General features: G+C 52.3%; 3 protein-coding genes across 3 annotated transcripts; all 3 read left to right on the top strand.

The window, feature by feature from the left end:
• Positions 1-878: 878 nt before the first annotated feature.
• On the top strand, positions 879-4176 carry LOC34621521. The gene is made up of 4 exons (XM_022734729.2): positions 879-1122; positions 1219-2066; positions 3715-3991; positions 4085-4176. The coding sequence occupies exons 1-4, from the start codon at positions 879-881 to the stop codon at positions 4174-4176; spliced, it is 1461 nt and encodes a 486-aa protein (XP_022589313.2).
• Positions 4177-9767: 5591 nt separating this feature from the next.
• Positions 9768-10924, top strand: LOC34621522. Its single transcript, XM_026337799.1, has 3 exons — positions 9768-9817; positions 10312-10439; positions 10611-10924. The coding sequence occupies exons 1-3, from the start codon at positions 9768-9770 to the stop codon at positions 10922-10924; spliced, it is 492 nt and encodes a 163-aa protein (XP_026193584.1).
• A 3269-nt stretch (positions 10925-14193) lies between these two features.
• Positions 14194-17139, top strand: LOC34621523 (the record flags this gene model as incomplete). Its single annotated transcript, XM_026337804.1, has 5 exons — positions 14194-15298; positions 15425-15937; positions 16157-16296; positions 16500-16602; positions 17045-17139. Coding segments are annotated over 5 exons (1956 nt in total), but the record flags the coding sequence as incomplete, so codon positions are not given.
• Positions 17140-20828: the final 3689 nt, after the last annotated feature.

The following is a 20828-nucleotide window of genomic DNA, read 5'->3' as shown; positions in this document are numbered from 1 at the left end:
CCTCTGCCTCGGATGCCTGCGGCTCCACCGCTGGTATGTCGCTGAAGACGCGGTACACCCAGCGGGCTCAATTTTTGCGGTCAGGAGAAGGGTGATTTCTCTCTTTTTGCTTGTTTCCGTAATCTGCTCTTGTTTCACCAGGGGGCGGACGGATATCAGCTAACTTATGCCTCCAATCAAGCCTTATAATCTAATGACAGCGACGCAGTTTTTCACCTATTGATGCCTAATGTTAGTCCCTTGTCTGGTACCCCGCAGGCTTGTGCTCATATCAGCCTGCTCTTCCACCCCAGTCGTGTAGAGGACCCCTGCGATCCTTCGGATGTGCACTTTGGGGTCTAGGGGATCTTCGTATGGGTCTCCTCAGCAATAAAGGTGGTCTTCTTCTGCGTTCACGTTACACCCTTGGTAGTGCTATCCCGTAGAAATATTGCATTTTCCATTCCGGGAGGGCAGGTGTGAAGGCTGGGGATGCTTCTTCTCACGTACACGGTGGGGCCCCTGTTGAGTCATCAAGCGAAAAGGAACAGCAAAACCCGATGAGTTGCCACGCATTTTTTCAATACCTGTGGTTATTAGCTTCTCTTCTGCGCCAATTTCGTTGGAACATTCGTAATGTAAATACAGCCTTCCAAAAGTCATTCTGCCTCTTCCTACCCCCTCTCCTCCGCTCCGTGTCTTGTGTCTCCAACCGGTTCTGCAGTTCCTTCTGTCCCACGTAGCAGGCTCGCTTAACACCAGCGCAGCACGTTAATTATTCTTCTCAAGCTCTCCTTTTCTTCTTTCTAGTGCCCTCCCCGCTTACCTGTTATTCTTCCGCATAAATCGTGTGGTACCCCTCCATCCCTTAGGGTCACCAAGGCGGAGCCCAAGGCTTCATGGGCCCACCCCAATGGGCCCACACGGGGCTCCCAGCCACTGAGGGCTCTCAGAATCTTGGAGGTGACTCTTTAAGCGGCTCCTCCTCTCTGCCAACAGAAGGCGGTGAGCCCCTCCTTGCGCTGCCTTGGAAAGTATTTGATTATCGCTACGACGGGGATTTTATTGTGGCTGGTCTCCCAGTGCTTTTGACGCCATGTGGACCTCCGAGGGCTCCCGAGGACCAGATAAACGGAGACACAGGTCAGGCCCTCTACCCATAAAACCGTATCCGTTGCAGCAACAGCAGCACACACAAAGCCTTCAGCTACCGTTTCTGGCTATCTCCGTTGGATGCAGGCTGCTCCGTCTGGGATGCCTCCGTCGTGTTGCTGCGCTTCCTTGAGAAGAGGTTGGAGGGACTCCTTGGAACCCCAGAGATGGCCCCAAAAGGGGATTGTGCAAGAGTCCCTCCACTGATCATTGAACTAGGAGCAGGTAAGGGCCTAGTTGGCCTAGGGGCTGCAGCTATTGTTACAGCTATAACGGCTAAGGCGGAGCTTCATACGCATAAAGCGAAATCCCAGGTCAAGGCCTTCCTCGCTCCAAGAGGCCCTCTACCGCACGCCTGCCACGTATTGTTAACCGACTTGGATTACTGTGTGGCAGGCCTCCGCGAGGCGGTGCAGCTTAATCAACATTTTGCAGATTTACTGCCATCCATAGAGGCCTTCGATGAGGTACTAGATTATTGTCAAGCCACCAGGTGCCCGGAAAAACCCCTAGGTGCTGCACAAGGGCCTCGGGCCGGCGTCGTAGCTGAAGTTCTCGATTGGTCCTGCCCAGAAAAATGCAATGCCTTGGGGCCCCGTGGGATATCCGCAAAGCGAACCCCTCGAAGACCGCTTTTAGTTGTTGCAGCAGATGTTCTGTGGCTGAGGGAACTCGTAGAGCCCTTTGTTCGCACCCTCGCATTCTTCCTCACTCCTAGAGAAATGCGGTGGGATTTCAAAGTGCCCCCCAAGGGGAGCCCTGTTAGTGCACCAGAAGATTCTACATTGATTATTGTGGCCCATCAGAGTCGATCTCAGCCTGTCGATTCTCTTTTTTTTTCGCTGTTGCGAGCTTGGGGCCTCTACGCTGAGCGTCTGGACTATGGTGACGCCGAAGGGTCTATGGAGGGCGTCCATGGCCCCCCTCATTCGGTGGTTCTATTCAGGATTCGCCACATGGGGGATTAAAGCCTTTGGAAACCATTGGTGTTTAAACCTGAGGGCAGCTTCGTGCCTATTGTGACTTTACTTGGTGGCGGGATGCTAATGAAGGACTAGTGCAAATTGAGTGTTCAGAATTTCGAGGAAAGTGAGAGGACCCTGCAGTTGGTGGCTTGGGCACCGCTACAGAAATTCTGCCCAAGGGATTGAAATATTGAGGTGTGATGCCAGACTTGGTTTTGCCTGATACCCATCGAAGCTTAGTCGAATTTCGAGAAAGAGCGACATAACAGGCTTCTTTTTTACCTCAAGCTGCCAGAGCCTGGAACGTAACCACCGATAGCACTGCACACTGTTAGCAAAATCAGGCTTGGCATTATACCGTGCCGTTCCTTCTATCCCCTGTACAGAAGTTTTGCAGCTGCATCCACACTACCAACTGCAATGTTTTCTTTCCTGGAGACCCTGAACACCCAAATTGTAGTAGTCCTTCGTTAGCATTCCCACACAAGGTGAAGTTCATATTTTAGAGGCTCAGCATGAGGGCCGCAATCCTCCAACAATGAAACAAAGGACAATCATTTGACTGGCATCGACTCAAGTGGGCAACAGGAAGGAGAATGTGCCGTTACGAGCGGTACCAGACACCCTGTGGCCTGGAACTGGCCTTGTGGGGTCAAGGTTTCGTGAGGAACTTCTCCTGCCTTCTTAATGCTAATCTTTCCATGTGCAGGCAGCTTTGAGTTGGATTTCCAACGGGGTCCTTGATCGCTATATAACATCAGCTGCAGGACTAAAACAAAACGGACGCATTGTTTCGGATGCAAACTGGTATTAAAGTACACCGATGGTGGCCATTTCTCTTTCCCGATAATCATCACGCTGGTATGTACCACCGTATTTCAGTATCGTTTCTCTTACACATTCAACCCTTGATAGCTGTGCGGCTTTCCACTTGAGCTCAACGGGCTAGATAACAAATTTCTGGAGATGGTTCTGCAGACTTGGTGAAGATCGGTGTTGTTCTTGAAGGTCTTGGTCCATGGTGGCTTAGAGTTTTGGGTGGGCTATGCACTATTGGCCGATGAACGAATGGCTGACTTTGTCAATTCTGTAATTGCCTAGATCTTAGCTTGTGCCATGTGGGAAGTGTGTAACAGAGTTAGAAGCACGGCACAAAAACCAACTGTGAGCTTTTATGAAAAAGCTAAAAATGGGCGCAGCTGCTTTTTCCACAGCTTGACAACCGATCTACAATAAATAATCATGTTTCTGTTGGTAGCTGTCCTTAATGCGTGACTGTGGCTCAGTAGTTCTCTTCCGACACAGTTTTCCGACAGCACACGTTGAGCTCCTCGCTGGTGGCAGTGAAAGTCGGGGAGCTCGGAAGAAGACGTCGTGTTGGTTCGGAGATTCTGTTGAGTTTGCCTGAAAAAATTGCATTCACCTTATAGCTCCGCTTCCGATCTCTGATCTGTGGAGTCTAAGGACTTCTCTTGCTTGTGCTTCGTAGGTATTTTTGCGTAGCTTACACTTTTTCAGTTAGATGCTGTTGTAGAAACCGTTGACAAAACGCTTTATCTGAGGCCTTAGTAGGAAGACTCTTTGCTTTCTACTCAAACCCGCAACGGGTTGTATATAGCATTTAGCGCACGACCACACAAATCTAAATTTTGGAAGTGGGCTTACCCTACTCCCCAGCGAATACGAGAGGCGAACAGCCAAAACAAATAATCAACACTTTATTCATTATTACTTAAATATGGCCAGTGTAGGAAAAATAGCAAAGTGTAGCCTTTCAACAGCTCAGCTTTCGGCTGTCTGCCAAGCTTTGAGTTCTTTTTATCGGAATCCACTGTTCGAGACAGCCTATATGCACAGACGATTTGCTCCCACCCCAAGTGGCCCAACCTTCTATCGTTAGTCGTTACGATGGACACCATTTGCAACCGCTTGCCATTTCACTTCTTCAACTCGTAGGTCTAGGTTTCCTACCTGGCTTTGAGCTGTAGAGTTTACGGAAAATGCATTCTGCGCCCCTCCCGAGGGCCCATCAAGCTCGTTGAAGGGACCAACTTTTAAAGTGCCACCAAGAGGTCCATAGACTGCAGTTTGTTCATTAAATTGTGTACTACATTGCATACAGGGGCCAAAGGTGGGTACCTCAGAGAGAGCTTGAGTGTAGTGTTAAAATAAAGATGGGGACAGAGACGGCCTGAACAGGTCCTGATCCTTCAGCACATTATGGTGGAAGGTGCTCCAGAGTACACGGTGCAATATGTTTACGTTTGAATGCATGCTGTTATGATTCAAACCGGGAAAGCATATTACGGCATGATTTGGATTTTTTGGAGCACAAAACTTTGGCAGGTGCATTCACGCTGGCACAAATTCTCCATATGTTTGTACGGCATCTGGATATAGTCTAAGTTTCAATGTGAAAGAGAAAACTACTTGAGTACATTCGTCTGCTGTACTGGACCTTGCACGAATCTCACTAATTTGCAAGGAACAAGATCATTCTGTTTGACATACTCTCGTTGTACACAGCAGAGACAAGTTACTTGCAATTATTACACCTCCACGCGAGTGCTGGAACCTTAGTTTACTTCTCACAGCATATATCCGTTTTCTCCCAATGCTGCCTTTGATAAGAGAGAACATTTTTGATGTCTATACATGGCCTATATCTCCACTTATCTTCCCATTTATAGTGAAACCACGAGTGCTAAGGGAACTGAAGGACCCGCTGCTTTTAGGTACGAAGCCTCAAATGGAGCCTCACTAGCGGGAATTAACCTGGAGTCGGGCAATTCATTTACAGTCTTTGTGCATGCTGACGTTCACGAAGGCACTCTGCATCATGAAAAACGACCTCTTACCAAAACCGACTGTAGCGGGCTGAGCTTCGGTCACACTCGTTCTTGGACACTATTTATGTCTAACAAAGTACTGTCAGTGCATTGTCCAATTTGTTCGTATGTTCGCATCTCTTATTTATTACAAAGTCTTGTTTGATTGGTACCAAAAGATGCAATTTCGTGTGCGTGTAAGCTAGATGCGCGACTGGCTGCGTGCGCTTCGAATGCTTTAGGGGTGCATCTACTCGCACCTTAGCTGTCCCTCTTTCCTTATGTCGGGACCTCTGGCGGGCTAATCAGGAGATGTAGCGCAGTTTTTGGAGAGCAAAAATAGCCCTCTATCAAGTCTATATTAAGTCTAAAAATAAATGTCACTATGGAGACAACCAGTGCAGCGCTACGCTGACTCTCACTTGGTGCACCATCTATTGTCAGGCAAGTCAATAACGTGCGGCAAAAAATGCAGTAGAGAAGTACATGGTCAAAAGTATACTTGGTTATGTATGTCGGCAACTCGAAACCCCCACGTTTGCTAAGAGCTATGCTTCGGCGTAGAAGAACTAAGCCCAAATCCATACTTTCTTGCCACACCAATCAAAGCAACGAAGAACATCAGGCTTAACGCAGCGCTAACCAGCGGAGGGAATCATGATAGCACGACATGAGTAAATCCACCTTCACTGTGTGAGCAATCGGAGGTGTATCTGTCCGTATATTATGCTACGCTGTTCATCCACTAGGAATTAGCGCGGTGTGGAAACCTATTCTTATCCCTACCGCTGGCGACGTGGCGTGAATACTAGCCACCTTACATCACCTGTTTCAGCCAATCATGGCGCACAGTTTTAGCAGAAACAGCTCACAGTGCTATAAATCAACCAGCTTCCAAGAAGATGTATAGGAGCTGGAGGCTTGAGAGAAGCTAGGCTAAAGAAAGCGAAAACATTCGCTAAAAGGCAATAAAGCACATTCCTTGTGAAAGTTGGGCCTAGCAGGGCTTCTTGATGAAAGTTTACCCTTATGGGTCGGAGGGAGGGGATAGCGGTTGAAGGCCTGCTGATTGGTTTTTCCTTGACAATTTCTATTGCTGTTGTCTTCATTTTAACATTATTAATAATTCAAATTGACATTATTTGACACAAGATACTGGATTTATGGCTTTTTCATGGCTCTAAAAGCATTGCAGGGACCATCCATCCACAGCAACGCCGAATCGATTTATGCTGACTCACACGAAAAGCAGTGGCTCAAGCCAGCGCCAGCGACGGCAGCAGAAAGAAATAGATACGAAATGCATCAGAACCTCATTCGATGAAATTAGAAATACAATTCAAAGATGCCTATTTGGGGGAAAACGCTGAAGTTACTCAATAGACGCAGCTGCTACAGTGTGTACAATACCTTGGACTCCCCAGCACAAACCCAGAAATAGCGCTCCAGGCTACCACTGCCAAGTAGCTGCTGTATGCCGTAAACTGCTGCTTGTCCTTAGTACATAGCTCTTCGTCTCTTCCTTCCTCTCATTGCTCCTTCAGGGCACATGGGGTGCTCGTTTGCGATTTCTTACCCTGAAAGGCGGCTTAGCCTTCTGCATCAGAAGGGGCACAAGCATGGCTGGTGGGCCCGCCAGTCTCTTTGCTTCTGGCCCCCTATTTTCCCTTAAGTACGGTGCTTACGCATCTAGGCAAGGTCTCAAGACTTTTTCAAGGTGAGTTACTCATTCTCCTGCTGCTTAACTACTGACTCCCCACCGGAGAGCATGTTGTATATGTACACTCTTCCTCGGCCTTACGGGGGATGACTCTTGGCGACAGAGAACAAGGCGCATCCCTGCAGAGGTTAAAGGTCTTAGCTTATTTCTAGAGGAAGTGTGGCAGACAACTCTGGACGGAAGTCTGTCATTTCATGGAGGGCTCCACGTGCACCGCAAGTTACCAGCTGCTGCTGCCGTGCCGGCTGACAGCTGTTGCCATCTTTGTGCATTCTTCGCCTTTCTCCCCTATACATTTTGCTTATTGGTTTTCCTTTTGTTTTCATATTAACTGGTATTGCTTCACGGGTCTAGAGCTCAGGGCTGCGGGCCCTTCTGCCGCAGGGGTTGCATCAGTGTTGTACGGCTCGCGGCACAGCGCTGTAAACAGGCGCTGAAAGTGTTCTCTCGTATGCACTTATAGCTCCTACTTCATCTTCAATACATTTTATGCAGCGTTTTGGGGCTCTTATGGCAAAAGGTGTTTGCCAGTGGCGCGGCGGCACGATGTCATAAACAGACCACTTCGTATAGTTGAGGGGCTTCCGTGGATACAGCTGTAGAGTTCTAAGGATTTGCCTGCAGCAGCGGGGGCCCCATGAGCCCTTCAAGCTCCTTTCTACGGGTACAAGGGAGATACCACCCTCCCTGTAGATGCACCCCCGATACACCCAAGCCGCATCGCCGCAAACCGGTGTTGCAAACCAAAGAGGCATTCATTGAAATTGTCCCGCTGGGAAACCGGAAATATGGATAAATAGGGAGAGGATCCTGGGGAAGCGTCTAGGTAGTCTTTTGTTGATGATTATACTTCTGTGTTGCACGAGTAAAACGCAGGGCATTGGGCTCTAGTCTATTCAGACTAAGGTTGTTGTATTGTGCTGAATGTGAGGTGTCAGCGCTGACACGAAATGTAACTTGGTGTCCTCCTCTGATTTAGTGTGCTCTTCCTTGGCTGACCGTGCTACTACATAGCATTTCCTGCAGTAGGATGCCTTGGCGTTGCCTGGCGATTGCAGCCGTACCGCATGCCTTGCGCTTTTTGCGGTGTGTGTTTTTAACTGCAGCTACAGTGACTTCATTTTCCCCCTTTCCTTTTTCGTCTTCTCGGCGCGCTGTCCGCTTGTGCTGCAGCACCAACAACAGGAGCACCAGCAGCAACAACACACAATCACTACACCCGCAGGAGTGCCTTTCATTGCACATTCAGCTCATACCTAGTGCAGGCAGCAGGAACGGCTGCCGATTTTGTATACCGAACTAGGAGAAGCAGGTATTGCTGATAGCAGCTTTCTAGCGATGCACTTAGAGCAACACATCCTGTCTTCCCCGCAGCGTCGATAACAGGTGCAGCGTCAGCAGCAGTGTTTTCCCCTTCCCTTCTTCTAACCTATTTTCCATTCTTCAGCAGAGTACGCTTCGACAAAAAAAGGGCAGCAGCAACCATCGCACTACCAACAGCAGTAGAAACCGTTCTTCGTCCGCCAGCAAGGCCTCGCAAGCGCAGCTGCGAGTGATCGTCTTGGGTGCTGGTGCAGCAGGTATTAGGCGCGAGGCAGACAGCGCAAAAGCAGCGCCAATAAAGGCAGCAGGTGTATCCAGCGTAGCAGCAGCAGCAGCTGCTGCTGTGGCAGTAGCAGAGCCAGATGGGCCTGTGGGGAACGCCGGCATCATGTATTTTCACCCTACAGCCCCTACAGTAGTCCCTTCCTCCTCCGTGCCTAGGGAGCTTGAGAAGCAGCTACAAGAAGCGCCGCAACAGCAGCAGCTGCAACAAAGCAGCAGCAGCAACAGTTGCACGTATTCGAACAGGCCATCTATACGCCCTCTCGTTCGGAAGGCTCCTTCGGAGGGGCCGCATCCGTTCCCTGTTGGTCTTGCCTTTTCGTTGGGCAGCAGGAGCAGCAACCACAGCAGCACAAAAGACAACAGTGGAAACTTTGTATGCGCCAAGGTAGTCCCTAGCGGGCAATCCTCTATATCCAGGCGCTGCCTCGCGCCGACACAGCCACATCAACATCAACTGCATCAACGAAGCCATCACCAGTCAGTGCAGCAGCGGGCTTTAAAGCCTCCACCACAAAGGGCCCCCCCTTCGGCAGAGCCTCAGGAGCCGCAGCAGTTGCTGCTACAACAACACAAAGAGCTCGGGCATTTGACCACATCGCAACCTGTACAGTATAGAGTACCATACCGCCGCTACCAAGAGCAGCCAACGCAACAGGAAAAGCATCAGGCTCAGTGCATCTCAGCCTGCACCGCACAGTGCGAACGATTGAAGCAGCAGCAGCAGAGGCAGCTAGTCGCTCAGTGCCGCCCCTTCGGCTGCCAAAGAGCAGGCACCAGGGCACCACATACTGCTGCTGCAATCAACCTTGCCACGGCAGTAAGTGTGCCTCTCCCGCATACGACTCAGCAGAAACCCCCTCATAACCAGCAAAAGGAACGCAAAATGAGTCCTTCATCTCACCTAAGCGCGGCTACAACTTGCGTCATATCTGGAGGTCCTTCCCGGGCATCGCTGCAGCAGCAACAACTGCACCATCAGCAGAATGAGCAGCACAGGAAGCAGCAGCCATATGCAGGAGCTGCAACTACAGCCTACCCGGGGGTGCAGCAGCAGAAGGCTGAAGGCGGCTCGAGCAACAGTACCCCCTCAGCTAGTGAAAACTGCAGGAGAATAAAACAAGCCACAAACTGGCTGGACCTCACCCTAAACAGTGCCTGCGCCCGCCGCTTGACTCTCAGGGAATGCTTCTGCAGCGCCTCTATCACTGCAGATGTCTTGGTACGCTAGGCAGCTCCAGCTTTCTGCACATCATTTGCCGTGAAATGTGGTGCGTGTTCTTGAGCGAGTGCTTTTGGATATGCGGACTGCTTTATCACTTCTCGGCTTTTGCACATTACTTCTCGGCTTTTGCACGTTTGCTGCGCTGCCGCGTTCACTTTTGTTGCAGCAAAACAGTCCGGCATCTCTCTCAGGATCGGTCATATATAGCTCTTCTCTGCTTGCTTTGTCTCGCGGAAAGGGGGAAGGGGACTCCCCCGCGGTGCCTCCGCTGTCCCCTGGAGGGCCCCCTACAGATGAGTGTATATGTCTTACACGGCTGGTCCAGAGCGCCATCTTTGGAGCCGTATTTTCTGCTGTAGTACACTCTCAGCCCGACAGTAGCAACGGCAGCAGCCTCACGAGCGTGAGCAGCAGCAACACTAAGGTGGCCGTGAAGATTCTATCATTGGCAATGCTCCTCAAGAGCAGTCCGTCTCTCCAAGAAGACTTTCTCTCGGAGCTCACGTTTTATGATTGCCTGAAGGGGCATCCTAACATTGTTACTCCCGCTCGGGTGTATGTGGATTTACAGCAACAGCTGCTGCTGTTGCTGTTCCCCTTAGCGGAGTTTGAAGATCTTTTCGAAGTCCTGAAGAAGAGAAAAGAGGCGTTTAAAGAGGCGGAGGTTCGTTAGTTCACCACTTCAGCTCGACTGTTGCTGATCTCGGTTTCTCCTTTTGCATTTGCCGCTGTTTCCAAAGGAGCAACCAGCTTACGCAGCTACAGGGAGGTCAGGAGGAAGTGCGACAGTCACAACTACCGCGATTCAGCGTGGCTCAGGCCCGTCACCACCCCTAGCCTAAAGGCCCCTTACTCAAAGTTTGAATTTCGGAGTCCAGAGTGGTTGTTGTCTCAGGTTCGGTGGATAGCAAGGCAGTTGTTAGATGCCGTGCTCTTCCTCCATCGGAGGGGCGTTGCAATGAGAGGTAATGACTGCAGGCCCCACAACACCCCTCCCTGTCGCAATTCCAAACACCGCTGCTGTGTCTAGGTAGTACTCTCTTATCCTTTCCAGCGTTGCGAGTGGCGCTTGCGGCCGTGTGTGTATATATGTACATGTGTGTATATATGTACATGTGTGTGTATATGTGCGCCAGATCTCTCCCTGGAAAACGTGCTGGTTTTCCGTTGCGAGGCTACAGGGGCCATAGTCCCTTGCCTCACGGATCCTGGCCAGGCAGTGGTGGCCTTGCCCTCTCTTACAGCGGCGTCGCTTGCTGCAGAGCAACAGCAGCAGAAACTGAGGGAAGATGAGCCTTTGGAGTCGCTAAAGCCCGCAGCGATAAGAGACACCGATGCCATTGTCGCGAGGGCGCTCCAAGATGGCTCCCCAGGCGGAGTGATGCTGCCTCCCAACAAACTCTTTGGGAAGAGCTTCAGGCCCCCAGAGGTTTACTCGCGCAGGCCGTAGGCTTCCTATGGCTGCGCTTTTTCAATGCTCGACGCTGCTGCCGCCACAGACGCGGATGCTAGAATTGCTGCCACTGCTTCGGAGGCTCCTGTCGCTGCCGCTCTACCCTCTAGATCGATGCCTTGCCTTGTTGCAGAGTCTCAGTACTTTACTGCTGCTGCTCTTGCCAGGGTTGCTGCTCTTGCCGTGGGCTATCGTTTCCGGTCTCGTGGTACCTTTCGGCACTATTTATATCTGGGATCTTGCTGCTTTTGCTGTCTCTTGTTGCAGATACGATCCATTCAAGGTTGACAGCTTTTGCTTGGGGTGGATGGTATACTACTGTCTCACGAAGCAGCAACTATTCCGAAGGGCGCAGCCTTCTGACGAGTTCTGGTCTATGCTCGCGTCTGAGCATCAGCAGCAGCTCTGGGAACTGCTGCAGCACAAAAACGGAAGCAGGTTGTCGCCGGTTGCGATTGATTTCGTGCTGCAGCTTCTGAGACCAGATCCTGCCAAGCGACTTTCTGTTAGGGATGCCCTTCGGCATCCCTTTCTTTCCAAGGGGCCCGTCTCTGTGGTGTACGCAAACACCCTGCTGCCGCCGCTGCAACACCAGCAGCCGCAGCAACATAACGCAGCAACAACGCCAGCTGCTCACCAGCACCAAACTGATGCCCCAGCCAAGAGGATGCAGCAAGATGCCCAGCGGCACGAGCAGCAGCAGCAACAACAACGACAGCAACAACTCGCGCTGGCGAGATTCCTCCAGCAAAAGGCACAGGCGCTGCAGCAACGCAGGAGGCACGAGTTCCAGCAGCAGCAAATCGCACAAAGAAAAACGGCAGCGGCTGCAGCGCCTGTGGCAGCAGACATGTGGACCGATGGAAACTCCAAGCACAAACAGCCACAGATGTCCAGTATTCAACAGGAAGAGCCAGAGCAGGAGAAGCAGCAGCGAGAGCAGCAGCAGCCTCGGCGTCCTTCCTTTAGCATCCCCAAAAAGCCTCTTCAGCAGTCACCGCACAAGAAGGAAGCACACCAGCAAAAGCACCCGCCGTGTTCTTGCTGCTGCACATCCTCAGAGGACGAGAGGAGTACTGACGCGTCCGCAGGCTGCACCCTCTACGGAGACAGTGACGGCGAGCGGCAACAACAGCTGCTGCTGCAGATGCAGCAACAACGACAGCAAACAATCTCTGCACTTAATGGCTTGCCAACTCTTGCAGGAATCCCTCCGCCGTCTCTCATCCCCAGGACCGCACTCAGCGACCTTTATGGTCCTCCAGGGCCAAGAGAGACGGCAACACCACTGGTCTCAGCCACTTCAAGTGCAGCAGACGTAACAGCAGCCTCACTGCCATACACCCCGCTTGGCTGCTCAAACGCAGCGGGGTTTTTGTCTTTGGGCTCACTGTCTCTGCAGGGCCTCAGGAGTCCCGCACTCTCCGCTGCCAGCACGGCAGCAAGTGGCAGCAGCAGCTTCAGCAGCGGCAGCAGAACGCGGCAGCAAGCTGCCACCGGCAGCAGCAACAACAGCGGCAAATCCTGCAACAACCCCGCTGGACCCATGACGGCAGCACCACCCTTGGGAAAGCCTCTCCCAGAAAGGGGAGTCCCCCGAACCACAGGTAATCTGAAGGCGCTTCTGTCCAGGAGCAACAACGGCAGCAGCAGCAGCAGCAGCAGTAACAACAACAGCAGTAGCGGGATGCAAAACGTTCGCAGTGCACTCAACGCCTTACGCATGGGGAGTCGCATCGGCAGAGTGCTGGGCTCGAAGGCCGGCGGCCTTTGGGGCGGCAGCAGCAGCGATGCACCACTAACAAAACTACCGACAGCTCCAACCCGTCAAACTGTTCATCATTGACGCAGCCTACCCTGGGCAGCTCGGCATCTCGGCACCACCGGCAGCCGGATGTCGCAGTAGAAACAGCATCATGGACGCTTACTTACGGAACGGGAAAACATACAGCGATTGAGCAGCAGAATCCTCTTAAGAGCTGCGGTTTCATGTATGGCAGCACAGGCTGGGCTGGGCAGGCAGCGGCTGCAAACAATGCAGCAGCTTAAGTACATGACACAGACAGGGATGGTAATAGACCTCCCAGTGTACTATTTATATCCATCTAGTGGCACCGGGAGTTCTTTCAAACCACTATTTCGATTCTGATGGTCATTGAAAAGTAATACCGTATGATAGAAGGGTGGAAAGTGAGCGGGCGAAATGAGCAGAGCGTGAAGGGCTTTCCTCGTATTGCAGCACTAGACAAAACCGACAGTGAGATGCATCGCTACGAAAAACAGACGGCGCGACTGTAGGCCCATAGAGTTAAGCACGTTTCCTCCCATGGTATCTGTTCTGCCAACCGTAACAACACGAACGAACATTCATTTACATGGATATAGTGTGTGCATACGATTAGCCTTATAGGACACACAGCTGCAGGGGTGTGCCCTTTATGGTACTCCAGGGCGTTAATGACGTTATTGCCCTGTTTCTTTCTCGGCTGCTGCTCATGAGTATATACGTGGCGGTGGAATTACCGGGCCGGCGCTTTTGAAGGGTGTTTAAGTACGTTAAAAGGCGGGGTTTGTAGGACGAAACAAGGACGGACTGTGGCGCCGTTGAGAAAGTGAGAGAAATAGTCAGAGAGCAGGGCAGTTCACGCGATCCAGCGTCGTGGCTACGCACTTTGCTCGCAAAGCGTGCCTGGGTGTCACCGACGACTTTCTGATTGAAGGACAGGGGGGCTGGCCTCATTGGAAGCTGAGAGAGAGTGCACTGATGTGAGTAGGATTACGATTTAAATATATTTTTAACTTTATTCGGTAAATTCACACAGATGTGTATATTTCTCCCCAGACTGAGGGTGTCTACAAGAAGGGTTTGGTCAAGCGGGTTTTTGTCTAGAGGGGGCCTTACGCCACGGGGCCCCGAGCCTCTGCTAGAAGCCGTGCTGTTCCGTTGTGGGTATATGCGAAATTCAGGCATTTCCAGGCAATTCGGTGCTGTTTTTTTTGGGGAAGTGGTGAGAAGGCGTAGTGTTGGTGCCCCTGCGGGCGATGGCAAGACGGCAGGCAGCTGCGGCTCCACGGAAGTAGCAGAAGCGATGCCGTGCATAATACTCGTGAACTTGCATACCGCTGCAGCTTCTATGCTTTCCTGCTGAGGATGCGCTGTCCCTGCAAAAATAATGACTCAACATTGGCAAATGCCCGTTGCATCCGCAGCTTTCTGCAGCAGCAACAACAACAGCTCGGGTAGCAGCAGGAAGCCCCTCCGGATTCTGCTGCTCCTGGAAGGGGACGCCCTGTTGCTGGATTTTGTAAGCCTGGCCAGATGTGTGCTTCAAGGCCTTCTGCGGCAGCAACTGCCTGCTGCTGCAACTGAAGGCCTCCTGCTGCCAGGGGTGCCCATTGAGGCGGCAGTGGCGAAATGCTCTCTAGATCTGCTGCAGCAAGAAGAACAGCGCATGGAGAAGGACAGAGCATCGACTGCGGTAGCAACTTATAGTGCACGGGTAGCTCAGTTGGTGCAGTCTCTGCAGGGAAACGCGACTATCCTGAGGGCCCCTGCTGACCGAGGGCGTGCAGCACCCAAGGCACCGACAGCAGCTGTTGCTTCAAATAAAACAGCCGTGAGCATCTGCTGTTGCTGGAGCTCCGCTAATGCTGAGGATGCAGGTGCTGCCTCAATGGGCAGCGCCACAAGTACGTGCTGTAGCAGGCAGGCCACCTCTGGCTGCAGCGGCAACAGCAGCTCAAGCTGTTGCAGGCATTTCCGTCCCGACACGGCTTCAAAGGAGCATCACAGAGTATCGGCACCAGCCTCATCAGAAGCTGCAGCAGCAGCAGCAGCAGTTATCCACGGCTTCAAAGTGCTCTTCCAGCGGCTGCTTACCTGCGTTCGACCTCATGTGGGTGCCTTGCGGCAGTTGCGCCGCTGCTGCAGAGAGCCCGCCATAACTGTAGTTTGCTGCACGAGCAACGGCAAACTGGTGCAGCAACTTTTGCCTCTGCAGTTATTTTTGGATAGAGTGACGCATACAGCAGGAACGGGAGGTAGTAGTAGTAGTCCAGAAGCAGCAGAGGCAGTAGCTGCTGCTGCTGCCGCATCGATGCTGCGACCCTGCCATCTGCTGCATATGCATAGCAGCAATGCGGCAGACTTCGCAGCCGCAGTCAGCCGCATTGCTGCTGCTGCCGCCGATGACGCTTTTGAAATGTCTACGGCAGCAGCAGAGGGTCTCTGTGGTCAGAGCGGCAGAAGCTGTTGCGGCTACTGCGCATCTGAACAATTGATGCCGTGGCAACAGCAGCAACAGCAGCAGCAAATTACGGTGGTGGTCGCTGCTTCCACCGAGCCATTCGCAAGGCTTGCTGCTGCAGCAGGTAGGATAATAACTCTCGACCGCTCCCCTCGTGCAGCGGAGGGTGACCCTACTCTTGGTGCTCCTGGCCTTCCCCTTGCATCGCTCTTGCAACTGATTTTGTTCTTGTCACTGACCTTTGCCGCAGGATACACGAATTTCGCGCCATTGACTGCGGATGCAGCAGCCGAGCAGCAGGCAGTGTCGTTCCAGCAACCACAGCGTCAGCCGCACGAGCTCTCGCAAGTCAAGTTGCTCAAAAGCTTCGAGTGTATGGACATCCCCGCGCTTCGCAGAATGCACGGGCTACTACAGCAGCAGCACGAGGCTGGCAACGAGGAAGACGAAGCGCCAACGATGTATGGGGAACGCGTCATTCCATGCCGGGCCGCAGGCCTCCTTGAGAGCAGCAGCGGCAGCAACAACAACGCAGCAGCGGCAAGAGCCGCGGCAGAAGCACAGTACTGGCGTTGGCTGCTACGCTGCGGCTGGGGAAGCTGTTTTTTCCTGCAGGAGCCGCTCGTTTTGCAGGGACGAGTGGTGCGGGGTTTCGGGAGGGGCAGTTCCTTGTTGGGTATCCCCACGGCAAATCTCTTGCTGCAGCAGCAAGAAGAGGCGGAAAACGCGTATGGCGCGGCAGTCGATTTGCCCCTCGTGCCAGGTGCGTCAGCCTTCTGCGGTTCTGAATTGTACTCAAGCTTGTGGGGCACTCTTTTTGCATGCTTTTCTTCATGCGCCTGATGTTGCTTAGTTGCTCCCAGGGTTGAGGAGCTGTTGGCTGCTGCGCTGGGCGCGGTATTAACATGTGCGTCGATCATCGTGCCTCGTCTCCTTGCTTCATGCTGCCCGGTCCAGAATCTTTTTGCCGGCCCGCATGCAGGCATATACTTCGGATGGGCAGCCGTTTTAGACGAGAACGAGCATCCCGGCGTAGGGGAGCCTCCGAAGCCAGGGGGTCCCTGGAAGGCAGTTCTTTCATTTGGGTTCAATCCGCACTTTGCCAACCAGAATGTCACTATCGTGAGTTCCCTGAGGCCTTTCAAGGGGCTGCTGCTGAGCCTCGGCGAGCCTCAGGGCTCCAGGGTCCGCTGGTGGGAGTGCTTCACAAGAGTGCTTGTGTAAATGTGCATGCGAGGGTTGCAGCAGCCTCATTTTAGACCTTATTCTCTTAGATTACGAGCTAGTGTGGTGTCTTGCGGCGTGGTCTTGGCGCTGTCCCTTAGGAGCCCCATTTGTTGACCACCGGGTTTGGCGACCTCAGAGGCCGAGCCTTGCGTCTCGCCATCTGCGGCTTTATTCGTTCTGAGGCCGCATTTGCATCCTTCTGTAAGACACTAGTGTTTCTGCCTGCTTCCTCTCCTTCGACTTCCTTCGTGATGCTGCTGCCTGTTTTTCAATCTTCCGTGCCTCGTGCATCTGTGTCTTGCCTGTCTTTTCCTCCCCTTGCCTTTAAATTTCCCCTTCAGCTTTAACTCCGCCACACCTTTCCAGGCGCGCATGCAGGCCACTGCAGTGGGCGAGTTTCCTTCTGTCTGCGCGCCCCTTTCTTTCCCCTTCCTGAGCTGACTAAAGCCGTCCTCATTCATGTCGCCTAGTCGTGTCTACCCCAGTGTCTGTACTCCTCACACTGCCCGGAAGGCGGCATTCTTGTAGTCGGAGCTTCCTTGGTTGCCATGGTCATTCACTGCAGCTGTCGTTGCTTCCGCCTCATTTGTAGTGTGTGTACCATTTACCTCGATGTGCGGGAGGTGCTATGTACATACTGCAGCGCATCTTGTTACTGCCATCCAAAGCGACTGCGACCTTGCGCTCCTTGCCCTAAGCCTTCTACAGGCCACAGCAGCTCGAGAGGCTCTGCTCTGACTCGGCACGGCAGTCGCAGTAGCAGCGACGGCGTCCAAGCGCTGACCCGAGTTTACACGTGCACCTACAGCAGCATGTACGGCCGCCGAGGAGTCAGCAGCAACAGCCGAGAAAGGGCTGTAAGATGGCAGGGAGACGCGTGCAGCAACAAACCAACCGCTACGCAAGCTGCAACTGTGTGCAGTCCCGCTGCCTGTTCCCCATGTGTCTCTCCGCCTCTCTCCATCTCTGTATCTTCTCTTTTGATATCATCAACTTTGCAGAACATATAACTGCCGGCTATTGTCAGCTTCCAGGGCACGTACACCCACAGGTCCGCGCACGCGGCCTCACTGGCGCAGACCCGACCCCTCTCCGCTCATGCCAACTAACCTCCCCCTTCCTACTTATCCTATTACTGTAACAATTGCTGTCTACCATTCTTGTACGTGCCTCTGACCTATGTAGATTGTCTGCTGCCTACCGTATATACATATACATAAACATATAAACTCTACGTTCGGCGTGCCACCAAATATTTTGCACGTGGCACGGCTCTCGCCCTGAGAATCCCCATCTTCTTCCAGGTCGCAGTGATACGAACGATGAGACACTGCTTCTTCCCTCAGCATGAATTCAAACGGTTAGTAGTTTTGCCGTTTCAACATCAGTGTTTTGTGAGCAACAAAGCTTACGGGTCTGCGGAGTGATGACACGGAAGCCTCCGAGGAGCTGCAGGAGTCTGCCAGAGCAGCAGTTGCTGCTGTGACAACAACTGCTGCCACTGCTGCTGCATGTAGAACGCTACCAAGTGAAACAAAACAGCACAAGTGAGCAAAGTGCCACCTCGCCTACATATGTTTAACCCAAATTTGCAGCACAGCATATGCGCGGATGTGGCAAAACAGTTCAGGCTGAACATAGCTGCTGAAGCTGCAACAAATCATTTAGTTCCGCAAGCACGCACGCAGGAGTGCGAGGGGCTCTTGAGCTGCATGCACACATTGTTGGGTCATTGGTGGCACACGTGCTGCATGATGCTGCAAGGGACTTCGGCAACAGCAACGCGTGCCTTGCTCCAACACAACCAAGCGAACTTTGTCTGTCGCACTGCAGATGGGTTACAGCTTCCCAGCACCATCCGTACATAATTGCGTGTGCGAGGACCTCCGCAGGGGAGGACCTTCTATAGCTCTCCACACCCTCATGGTTGTTCAGCGGGCTTGTCTGCAGGTGCTCCGTCGACTGGTCCTTGTGCTGGTTCTGCAGGTTCACCGCCAGGGAGGGACTGTTTGGGCTGGGGAGGTGGCGGGGGGGATTTCAGAGGGGGGGGGCCGGTGAGCTCAACGCTGAGCTGCTTCCTGTCATCCGTCTTGGGGGCTATTGGGTTGCCTTCTGGCGTACTTGCTGGTGCAGGTTCCTGGGTTGCGGCAGGGGCCTCTCCCGCCGCGGCAGGCGGAGCAGCCTCAGCTGGAGCGGGGGTCGCTGCTGGAGCTGCGGCTGGTACGGGAGTTGCTGCAGGCTGTGAGGCAGCTGGGGGTGCCGCTGCTGCAGCAATGGCACACATGCACACACAAACGAGCTGCTAAGTGTCAACACCACACGTAGTTATCGCTGTGGCACGTAGGGCCAACACATCAGATACACGAATAATCCACCAAAGTCTCTGGAGTGAAAGGCCACAGTGGAAGCCAACTGCCGTCATTGTTGCGTTCATGGGGAACACATCAGAGCTATCTGTCATTGAAGCCGCGGGAGGATCAAAAGCAGTGGCAGTAGCACCCGCACGCATTGAACTCAGAAAGATATGTCACTGAAGTCTGACTAGGTAACGTGAAGGAACGCCAGGAGCCGCTGCACCAGCTGCAGCTGCAACAGCTGCCGCAGCTGCTGCGGGGCGGAGCACCGTCGGCCGCGGAAGTGGATACAGGAAAAGGTGCTACAAAGAACTCAGGGAAAGAAACAAAATGGTTTCCAGTCTAGAGTTGGGTACCTGAAGCAGTGGGCTGCCTCTCTGCTGGAGTGTTGCCCTGTTTGCTAGCAATGCAACCCATCTTCGCTGCTTACGCTACCGCTGGCGCTGCTACTACGCGGTGAGAGAAGCCAAGAGGAGGAGAAACAGACACAGAAAAGATGCAACACGTTGACTTTGAATAGATGCCAAATAATCAACTAGAAAGGAACAATTCGAGAGTCCAAATATGCGGCAGCAGCAGCGGACCTTCTGCTCCTGCTGCTGCGCTGCAACACCCATCCGCGCGCTCCTCTCCTCCCCGCACGGTTTGTTGTTCCTTCCTACTTGCTTATACTAATATTTTGTTCATTCAACTTGTCATTTGCACCCTTACTATTTTTCCTTTTCTGTTTTTCTTTCTGTCACCCGGAAAGCAGCAGCAACCTGCTTCGATGTACTCCTGCTCCAGGGAGCACTAGACCAGCACCCGGTCCGCCGGCTCTGAGATACGTTCTTCTTAAGGAGGGTCACGCAGCATAAACATATCTTGAACATCTTTTTTTGCTTTTTGTGCTACACATTCCCCCCCTGCTTACCCGTGTCAGTGATGGACCTCAGATACGCTACATTGCGTTAGCTAGCGGTGCGGCCTATGGACAGAGTGTGTGTGCAAGGTTTGCCCCAGTCTTTATATTAGCATCCTTTAGAGCACAAGTTCTATTCAAAAACAACTCGATGATGATTCGCGCTAAGATAGTGCTCTTTTTTTAAGCCTTCTTCATGCGGGGTGCCTTTACCACTGCTCCACGTGAGGGTGCGGTGATCCGGTTTGAGGAGTGTCTTAAGGCGACTGATCTGGTGACTTTATCAAAACTCAAGTATACACCAGGCTCAGAACCCCAAGCATATGTATAATCGCTGAAGTTTTCTAAGGATCGCTGTTTTACATATCGCAAGTCAGTGGTTCATGGCTTAGGTGAACGTCATTTGTAGATACTAGAGCACCGCCATTAGAACGCCCCTCCTAAACTCTCCGGGAAGACACACAATCATATAACAAAAACAAACTCTAAAGGGATGCGCGTGGAGCTTCAAAAAATACCTGTTTCTCTCCCTTCTTGTCAACTGGAAGGGGTGTACACCACGCTACTTGTGCTGTGGCTGTTCCACCGAAGGTCGCCGTAGGGCTACGCTAATCTCCAGAGTTAATACACACCTTAGTAGAAAGCTATTGAGGCTCCTAAGATTATTGGTACCTTCTTTGTGTATCCTCGAGCCGCAGAGTTCTCAACATGAGAGGAAGGGTAGAGCAAACGTACGCTTGCCTGGAACGACTAAGGGCAAGAAGCATTCAGTACATATTACCGCTGGACAAGCTACACTTGAACAACTTGTGACAACTAAATATTATAAGCTCAAAACGAATATATTCTACTGATTTGAACGTCTTTACAATACCCCTTTTTTCAAACCACGGTAGCTGGATTCATCCAGATATAGAGATGTACCTGTGCTCTAAATGCTATGTGCAACTACGTAGCAATCCTCAAAATGCTCGGCGAGAGCACATCCTTCTACCCTCATATCTGGGATCCTGAGGGGAGAGGGTAGATAAAGGCAGGATCATGTGAAAACATTCACAAACCTTCTATTGAACGTGTAGTGAGTCTGCATTTCATTGCTTCCCTACAGCGGCTTTTGATGATGGGCTACAGTATACAGCATCGCAGGCTTCGATGCAGCTAAGCCCCACCCA

The sequence above is a fragment of the Cyclospora cayetanensis genome, unplaced genomic scaffold (assembly GCF_002999335.1).
Source record: "Cyclospora cayetanensis isolate NF1_C8 unplaced genomic scaffold, CcayRef3 CcayRef3_contig_201, whole genome shotgun sequence".
Classification (NCBI taxonomy): domain Eukaryota; phylum Apicomplexa; class Conoidasida; order Eucoccidiorida; family Eimeriidae; genus Cyclospora; species Cyclospora cayetanensis.
Note: the sequence above shows the minus strand (reverse complement) of the source record. Positions and strands in the feature narration are given on the sequence as shown.

Excerpts from the sequence above, each read along its gene's own strand:
- LOC34621521 (XM_022734729.2), top strand. The coding sequence starts at position 879 with ATGGGCCCACCCCAATGGGCCCACACGGGGCTCCCAGCCACTGAGGGC. Across the intron at positions 2,067-3,714 it reads ATGGCCCCCCTCATTCGGTG|CATTTAGCGCACGACCACAC; the intron begins GTTCTATTCAGG and ends GGTTGTATATAG. Across the intron at positions 3,992-4,084 it reads AAGTGGCCCAACCTTCTATC|AGTTTACGGAAAATGCATTC; the intron begins GTTAGTCGTTAC and ends TTTGAGCTGTAG.
- LOC34621522 (XM_026337799.1), top strand. The coding sequence starts at position 9,768 with ATGAGTGTATATGTCTTACACGGCTGGTCCAGAGCGCCATCTTTGGAG. Across the intron at positions 9,818-10,311 it reads AGAGCGCCATCTTTGGAGCC|CCTAAAGGCCCCTTACTCAA; the intron begins GTATTTTCTGCT and ends CACCACCCCTAG. Across the intron at positions 10,440-10,610 it reads GAGGGGCGTTGCAATGAGAG|ATCTCTCCCTGGAAAACGTG; the intron begins GTAATGACTGCA and ends TATGTGCGCCAG.